We start from the raw sequence: 9,924 nt of genomic DNA, 5'->3' as shown, positions 1-9,924 counted from the left end.
TTCTTGAAGGCTTGGTTGCATATGATGGAATCTATTACCAGCTGTTCCTTCGATCCTTGTGCATTCTTGGAACATCCTTTCTGCTGTGTTGTAATTATTTTATTTTTCTCACAATGTTTGTAGATACGAGATGCTAAACATGATGTGATGACTTTGTATATTGTTGGTAGGCATGTTATAGATTTGTATTTTGATGAATCCATAGAGTTTTGAAAATCCTTCGGTATTAGGTAAGTGATACCTGTTGTTAAAAATGTTGGCATTTCTGTTGGATTATGTATTATGTTATTTATGTATTCGAATTCGAATCACATGCATCGATACGTGTAGATGTGTTTTTCAGCGAGCTCTCGAATATTGAATTGATACAGAACCCTGACAATTTCAAATCTCGAAAACTCTGGGTTAAGTTGTTTTTTTTTGCATATAGTGTGCTACTTGTATTATCTGAAAATTCCTCCAAAACAACAAACGGACGATTTGAAGTCTATAGTTAACTCTTCATTACGACAATTGTGGGTGGATCCAGACTTTATCAGGACGATTGTAGATAAGGTGACAGATGGAATATCGAAAGAAGTAGATAAGAAATTGTTATTGTTTGAAAACCAGCTGATGGATCTTGGAGACAGACATAAATCCAAAATAATTAATATGGAAACTGAACTGAAAAATTTGAGGAAAGAAAATGAAGAACTAAAGAGGACCATTGAGCAGCTTGATCAGAATACACGAAAGTGCAATCTCAGAATTTTCAATTATCCGGATACTACCAAGGAAAGCACGATAAGTTCACTAGTGAACTTTCTCAATTCTAAAATGAACATCGACCTCAAGGAAAGCGATGTACAAGAGTGTCACAGAATTGGAAAACCGAATGATAAAAATCGGAGAGTAATATTCCTTAGATTGAGGGAACTTCAGACAAAACATAAAATTTATAAAAACAAAAAACTTCTCAAAGGCACTGGACTGGTAGTTAGGGAAGATCTATCGTCAACTCGGCGAAAATTAATGGAAGAAGCAATAAAACATACAAATATCAAGAGTGTTTGGTCCCAGAACGGAATTATTTTTGTGAGAAAGAACAAAGATTTCAAACCAATTTTTAGTGTAAATGATTTAGATAACTTGTCACTTTGATGGAGAATAATTTTATACTTTTTATATATGGTTCAAAAATTTTTCTCAATAGATTATAAGGGTTTTTTTTTTTTTTTTTTCGTGGTTTAAGAATAATTTTATGAGGTCGGCTCGCTGAACGGAGAGTATTAGTTAAATTCTGCATTAGAGATGCTGGACGTTTTAGGTAATTTGGATGAGATGATTGAAACAGAGGTTGTGGACGGTTTTGAAGAGGCTTCTAGGGAGGTAAGGATAGATGATTTAACTATTTTAAATCTAAATATTCGAAGTGTTCGCAAAAATTTTGAAGAGTTTCTTGTATACCTTGAATCTGTAAATGATAGAGTCGGAGTTGTTGTATTGTCTGAAACTTGGAATGTGGAGGAGGTGAGTCGGTTCAAAATTCCTCATTTTAATATATTTTACAAGAGTCAAGATTCAATAAAAATGATGGTTTGATTGTCTATATTCGCGATGTGTTCACTGCGCAGGTGATCAATTATTCCTTGACTGAAACAGTGTTATGTAGGGTATTGCTCAGGATAGAAAAACTCAGTATAGAAATCACGGCATCATATAGGCCACCCTCCACTGATGCATTGCTTTACATTAGAGATGTTCATGAATATATGAAAACTTTGAAAAGGAATCCACTTGAGATATTCCTGGGAGATATTAATTTCAATTTGCTGGACAATTCATCATTGGATGTCACAAATTATCATAACATGTTAAGTGAAAATGGTTATATTTCTTACATCAATGAAATAACAAGAGAAACGGAAACTTCCAAAAGCATATTGGATCATATTTTTATTCGAAGGGCAAGATACATCAATGACTGTGTCACTATAAAACCCCTAGTTGTACGGACGGCCCTCACGGACCATTTTGCTACTCTCGCTTCCCTTAGATTCAAATTTAAAATCATCAATCGCTCACCAGGAAATCTGATGCAAATAGATCGGACCGATTTCGATAAATTGAGTCAGTACTTGAACGAGGAAGGCTGGAAGGACGTTTTGAAATCTAAGGATGTACAGTCGAGTTATAATATTTTCATTGATAATGTTCAGGGGTTATTACAGCGTTGCTCTGTGAGGAAAACTGTTCATCGAAAATTTGTAAAGCTCAAACCTTGGATTACTCGCGGTTTGATTGAGTCCATAAACAAAAGGGATCGTTTGAAAAAAAATCTCACCAAAAATTTTTCAATAGAACTTAAAAATGAATATTGTCAGTACAGAAATGAATTGAATAAACTTATAGGGATTACAAAGAATGATTACTACATGTTACAAATAAAGAATGCGGGAAACAATTATAAAAAAATATGGAAAACAATTAATTGCGCTACTAATAATAAATCTGATAAATCCAGTTCGAGCAAGATTAGTTTAAGAGATGAGAATGGTGTGAGTATAACAGATGATAGGGAGAATGCGGCTATATTCAATAATTTCTTTGCTAGAGTGGGTACGAATATAGCTGAAAAAATAAAAACGGTTAAACCAGATGCTTGTAAGAGAATTAAGACTAACAAAATAATCCGGGAATCAGTTTTTCTATCTCCAGTTACAGAGAACGAAATAATAGAAGAAATCAGCAGCTTAAAGAATGACGCTGCGACTGGACCTGATAAGTTACAAGCTAAATTGTTGAAACGTATACACATGTTTATCACTAAACCTCTCTGTCATATTATAAATTTAACATTCACATCCGGTTCACTTCCCCTTCAATGGAAAGAATCTATAATTGTCCCTGTTTTCAAAAGTGGGAATCATGATAATACATCTAACTATCGGCCTATCTCTCTCATAAATAATTTCGCGAAGATTTTTGAAAAATGCTTCAAAAGGAGACTTCTCTCATTTTACGATCAGCATCATGTTATCTCGGGCAAACAGTTTGGTTTTAAAAAGGGTGTCAGCACGATGGATGCTGCTTTGGATCTAGTGGGGAGGATTGTGACCAGTTTGGACGAATCAAAAAAATGTATGACGGTGTTTCTTGATTTAGCTAAAGCGTTCGACACTATTTCACATGAGCGGCTGCTTACTAAGCTCAGCAATACGGGAGTGAGGGGAATCGCTTATGACTTGTTGAAAGATTACCTGAGGGACAGAAGCCAATGCGTTAGAGTTGGTAATTCTCTTAGCGACTCAACAACGGTCGTGTCGGGGGTACCTCAAGGTACAGTCCTTGGACCGTTGTTATTTCTTATCTATTTCAACGATGTTTTTGAGATGAATAATATCTCCGATGAGATCATATCATACGCCGACGACACTGCAATTGTTTTCGTGGGTGATTCATGGGATGCTCTTTATAGAACGGCGGAGAGTTGTCTTTTTGATCTTTATGAGTGGTTGAGTTTCAATTCAATGTCCTTGAATTTTTGCAAAACTAAATTCATTACCTTTTCGATCACTATTGATGGGCAGACCGATAATGATCTTTTAGTTGTTCACAATGATGAATGTACTCTCCAAAGTTGCGCATGTCCATCAATCTCGAGAGTTGACGAGATAAAGTACTTGGGTATCATGGTGGATAAATACCTGAGATGGGAGGCGCAGTCCGCTATGTTGATGAAAAGGTTGAGATTGCTCCAGCATAAATTTTATGTTCTAGGAGATATATTCAATACGAAAACCTTATTATTACTTTATAATTCTTTAGTAGAGTCAGTTCTCAGGTATTGTGTGATTGTGTGGGGGGGTCTTACTAAGAACGCTGGAAAGGGTCTACAAATATCACAGAACAGTTTGATAAAAATAATGTTTAGAAAAGACCTACTTCATCCTACGGATGAATTATATTATGAATCTGGGATTATGAATGTGAGGACGTTATTCATTTATCAGACTCTCATGTACATGTTCTCCCAAGATCATCCACTCATTGAACTAGAAAGAAGATACGTGACCAGAGCGGTGGACAATGAGTCGCTTGAGATTAGGTTGTTCAGGAAGAGTTGCTCACAACGTTTCATTTTCTATATTGGGCCTAAATACTATAACAGAATCCCACTAAATGTTAGAAAAATTAAGAATAGAAAAACGTTCAGTAGGGAGCTCAGGAAACTTTTGTTCGAGAACCGATTCACCTTGGATTTGTGAATTTGATATATTTCATTTTGTTTTTTTTTTTTTTTTGGAATCCTTAAGCTATTGATTCTTGCCGTAAAGTGCAAAGTTTGTTGTTCTCTATGTCCGCGCCTCTCCTTTCATCTCATCTAGGGTTTTCTTTTGTTTTTTTTGTTGTTTATGCTATTTGATAAGCCTGTGCTCAAAGTCCTCAGAAAGTCGGAACAACATGAACAAGCACTGCTTAGTTGTTGTTTCGTCTTGATGGGGATAACATTGAAATTGTTGTATGTATTTTGTACTATATTTAAGCACATTGTAATTGTGGTTAGAATCTCAAATAAATTGAAAATTGAAATTGACTAGCCTGCCGTGCAGACACCAAAACTTCTTCAACCAGAAGTTGTGAATTCCATCTGGGCCTGGAGATTTCCAATTGTGAGTGTTCTTCAATATTTCCTGTAGTTCTTCAGACGCTATTACACTATGTGGGATACTTTCTATGGTCTCACATGATTTCTCCTCTCTTCTTATCCAACGCGCTTTGGAGTTAAAAGGAGTTGGTGTTGACAGTTGATCGGTCCAAAAACTCTCCATATCTTCGGCGCTTGGAGGACTCCCTAATTTTGTTGACGTTTGTTCATTAAGTATTCTATAAAATTTCTTTTCGGAGTTTTCAAAAATCATATTGTCATGTTTTCGTTTATAGCTCTCATTGTATCTTCTCAGTCGTTCAAAGTATGCACTATATTTTGTTTGAGTGTATCTTGAGTTTCTTGAGCACTTTCATTGTTGGCGTCGTAGTTTGCATGTCGCCTATGGCGATCCATAATTGCATCCACTATTTTTTGTAGTTTTCTCGACGAAGAACCTTTTTCAAATTGTGTTAACCTTCCTATATCTTGTCGGAGGCTATGTACTTTTGCTTCTAGCCTATTTTGCCAATGTGGTTTGTTATGCTGTTTTTTCTTTGCTGGTTGCTCACTTCTAGGTTTTGGCTTCACGCCATCACTTATAATTATTATTATTATTATTATTATTACAATTGAATACTGAGTAGAGGCTCTCAAGCCTATAAAACTCATCAAAAAATAATCATATTCATACACATCATTGAAGAAATTACTAAATAACAGAAGCAATATACTGAAAAAAAAATTAATAACAGAAATTAAAAATCCCAGAGAGTAAAGAGCACAATAAAAAGTAATTAACACCGCAATACTTCAGTGAGAATAAACCTAATATGTCTCACATTATTTATAACAGCATTGGTGTTCCAAACAATAGAGTAATTTCCGGCAAAAATTAATTCTCATTATGATGAAATCTAGGGATTGAGTGACAACGGAGCTCTTGTAAGGGGTTACTGGACTCCACTCATGTTGAAATCATCAGCGATAACTATATTATTTCTTGCATTGGATTTTTCTTCGCAGAAAGAGAAGCCAGGTTCGTGTACAAGATAGTCCATTCCTCGAAGTGAGCTACGAGCTCCCCGATGAAGAAACACCAAGAGAGGAAACGATGGAGCTCGCCTTTTATATATTTAATCGTGATATTTTTTTCACCTTTAGCCAACCGCTTTTTGAGTTCTTCCCGAGTTCGGTTGAGTTTTTCAACTTGCTCGCGTGATTTATCATCAGAAATATTGTAATTTTTCAGGGCAGGATTACCTAAAATCAATCTTCTATTTCTCAGCACTTTGAGGGGTGTGTGAAAATTGCTGAAACAGATCTTAACTGGTCGACGGTCATTACTAGCTCTAACGATTCTGGTAACTGAAACAACAGTATCACATGCGGAATTATCGATAGCATTCAAGATTCCTTTAACCACCTCGACTTCATCAGCATCATTGCCTTCGGGAATGTTCTTAACTATGATATTGTAGGATCTTGTTGAATTTCAAAAAGATAACAGTTTCAAAAATGACTGCTGGTCAGATAGCGGGCTGTTCAAAATGAAAACCCTTTAGCATATTTTTCAATTTTCTCCATTCACTCCGGAACAAATGCCTAAAGCCCAATTTGATGACTCTATCAACATTATTTTTTTGCTAACTGCCTTTTTTCGATTTCAGCTCTTCCATCGTTAACATTTCATACATGTGAACCTGTATTCACAATGAGCTAACTTACCTTTCGGCATCAGTATGGTGGATGCGCTTTGTCATCTCGGTGGTTAAATCTTTCAGGCATAAACAACAATTTCGGATTCTAATTCCGTTACTTTAACCATTAATGTAAATTTCAAGTGATAGTGGACTGGAATGAGGTAAATATTCCACCACACCTCGCAAGTTTTAAGTGCGCTGTATTGCATATCACAAGGTGGTACATATTTCCGTCCAATAACTTAAGCGTCGCGTAGAACAACTTTTTTCTTAACAAAAATTCATATAAACATATATCCTCACATGCTTCGTTTTCAAAATACAGGGTGTTAAAATTTGAAAACGAATAAATTTTTCATTTATAACTCTAGTATTATTACATTCATTTTTTAGGTATTGCAGTCTAAATGATATAATATTTTGAATTAGAAAAGTGTCTCCTGCCAAAATTATCCAGTGGCGTAGATATATGGGTGCGATGAAGCTTTTCCTATTGAGAATCTACGCCACTGAATTTCTTTTGAGAAAATTATTTCATTTATGAAATGAACAGGGTTTCACGAAAAAAAGGTATCTCGACTTTATTCTTTAGAATGTACAGGGTGGGCAAATTTCGATGTTTCAGCACTACAACTCTTAAACGAGAAGAGATAGACAAAATTTGAAACCCACTTCTCGGTCTCTTTTTCTGAGAAACTAACAAGGGTAGTATTCATTTTTGGACACCTTCTTTTGTTTTCGAGTTATAATCGAAAATTGGAAAAATGGCGATATCGAAAAACATTGATATCTCCGCTAATACTGATGATAGAGCTCTGAAATTAAAACATTATACAGGAATTTTTTTACGTAGAATCTAGTGGCGTGCTCGTCTTTCCAAAATGGTTTTTAATCACGAAGCTATGTCCCGAAGTTATGTTTTTTCTAATGGGAACACTAGATTTCTGTGCCATTTTTTGAAAGCTTAATTTTTCCTGATTTCAAAAATATATGACAGCGTATGGTTTGTATGGATATAAATAATATAAAATGGTCAAGTTGGCACAGTTTTTTAACTGAGAGTCTCAATATTTCTATGGTTTCAACTATTGATGAACACAGAAAAATTGAGCTTCCTATAACAAGAGTAGTGTCCTTCCATCAATCTGATTATTGCTATGCTTTTTACTAATTTCTACAAAATTTGAATCTAGGTATATTTTATAAATTTTTCATCTAAAAATAGATTCGGAAATAACGAAAAGATTGTTAGTTTTTCAGTGCATCAGTTGAAGAATATCTTCTTTCGGCCATAACTTCAGAACGCTTGAAATTATCGCTTTGCGATTGCGACCTTCAGGTGTTTTCATGCAAATTTGATGGAATTTCTGTTTCTGTTAAAAAAATCCTATCATTACATTCGAAATTTCGCAGTAAAATGAACAAAACAATTCTTACTTAGCGCCCCCTATCGAAAGCAGCAAAAACAAATTTATCATGACTATATTTTGTCCTCAATCAACAAGATATTATCTTTCAGACGAGATCTAATTTGCTCAAAAATGTTGAGCCAAACTGAAGTTACAGGCGTTTCAATCAGTCAGATTTCTCCCTTTCACCTACCCTTATTTGATGTCGTAAAATCGAAAGTGATAATTCAAAAAGATAGAGAATTTTCCAAGGATTACAGTGATAATATTTTTTCTTCAACTTCATATCAAACATTTTCGAGTAAAATTCATTTTTCTACTCGACGGTAGCTATTACGCCCCCTAGCGGTAGAGGTATGAACTTCAAAACAATTTCCAGTGTGTTCTCTTGTATGCTTTAGTGGTAAATTTTTTACCGCAAGTCTCTACGATGAGGGGATCCTGAGATATAGCCGCTTACCTCGCTTATTTGCCCACCCTGTACAAAGTTACCAGAGCTATAGCTTGCTTAAAGCGTAATTTTATAAAAATGCCCAATGATGAAGACCTGATTGCGACAAGACAAGGTTTTTGCGATATTGCAAGATTTCCAAAGTGCATTGGGGCCATAGATTGCACACACATAAAATTGCAAAGTCCTGGTGGGCCTTATGCAGAAACTTATAGAAATAGGAAAGGCTTATTTTCTTTGAATGTACAAGTTGTAGGCGACTCAAAATGTTCAATAAGAAATATTGTTACTAGATGGCCAGGATCCTCACACGATTCCAACATATTCAGAAATTCTAGACTGAGATCAGATTTTGAAGATGGACAATTTGAAGATAACCTTCTGGTTGGCTATAGTGACTATGCAATAAAGTCATATTTAATAACCTCGCTGTCAAATCCACAGACATCAGCTGAAAATCTGTTCAATGAAGCTCAAATTAGAACTCGAAATCCAATAGAAAGGTTATTTGGAATATGGAAAAGACGTTTCCCAATTTTGGCTCTTGGAATTCGCCTCAATATTGAAAAAGTTGAAGCTGTTATTGTAGCTTGTGCAGTATTACACAATATTGCTATTCAAATGAATGATGGAGATCCTATATCAAATAATGACAAAATAGAAGCTGCTATAATATTCACAAACAATGTGAATAACGGTGTAATCAATAGAAACAATAATCATGGTTTAAATGATAATATTTGGCATGCTCTAATAACACAGTATTTTGCAAATTTATTATAATTTTTTTTAATATTTACTACCATTGAATGACATGTTAATGTAGTTTATATAATTCTACCAAGTTTGTTGAAACCTACATCAGAAACCAGTTAAATGTTGACAAAATATACTTAGCTATTTTGAAAAGTGTAATTGTTTTTTCTTTTCTTCACTTTCATCTCTGCTCTTATCGTTAATCGCAGTTTCAAACATAAATTTACCATAAGCATTAAAATAAAAATACTTAATGCTTTTCATTTTCATTTATTCAACGGAAAAGAGTAATTTTTATCAGTTCAGAGGTAGGTATTGAATTTATAAGTAACTTCTTAATAATAAGTGATATAAGTGTTTAATTTACAGGTGAATTCATTAAAACATTACACAACATTTTATGAAAAAAATAAATATATACAACATTTAACAAGCTCGCAGTGAAATCGCTTCTTGTTATTTTTTAATAATATTTGTTTTTCAAGCTCTAGTAACTCCATTTTCATTTCATGTTCCTTTTTTAAATAGTAGCTTCGTTCTTCGGCATTTTTGTCTTGAAGCTGTAAATGATGTTGATGCTGTTCCTTCATATGAGTTAGTTTTAAATTATGTTCCTCTAGGAAACACTTTTGCTGCATTTCAGCTAACTCAATTTTGGAAGAGATCCATTCTTCTAGCCTAAAACCTAAGGAACTCCTACCAACTGCTCTCTTAGGACGTTCTACATTTTCTTTATTTTCTATACTTGAAGATTTATTTTTGGGAGCTTGTAACATGTCTGGTGTGTATTTAGCCCAAGTTTCTTCTTTGTGTTGACCCTTGCTACTCGTTGGCGTGGCATTTTGCAACTCATCTTTCTCTTCACTGGGCACGTCACAAACGATGTCCATATTTGTGATATCAAAAAGGCCTGAATCAGATGTATTGATCTGAATGGTTTCTAGAAACATACCAATAATTATACAAAATAAAATA

General features: G+C 34.5%; 1 protein-coding gene across 1 annotated transcript; it reads left to right on the top strand.

Annotated features, from left to right (window-relative positions):
- The first annotated feature begins 6,489 nt into the window (after positions 1 to 6,489).
- LOC123678656 (putative nuclease HARBI1) lies at positions 6,490 to 8,976 on the top strand. The gene is made up of 2 exons (XM_045615792.1): positions 6,490 to 6,494; positions 8,238 to 8,976. Exons 1-2 carry the CDS (start codon positions 6,490 to 6,492, stop codon positions 8,974 to 8,976), a joined length of 744 nt encoding a protein of 247 aa, XP_045471748.1.
- The last annotated feature ends 948 nt before the right edge of the window (positions 8,977 to 9,924 follow it).

Source organism: Harmonia axyridis, chromosome 4 (assembly GCF_914767665.1).
Source record: "Harmonia axyridis chromosome 4, icHarAxyr1.1, whole genome shotgun sequence".
Taxonomy (NCBI): Eukaryota; Metazoa; Arthropoda; class Insecta; order Coleoptera; family Coccinellidae; genus Harmonia; species Harmonia axyridis.
This window is presented reverse-complemented; position numbering and strand designations above follow the sequence as displayed.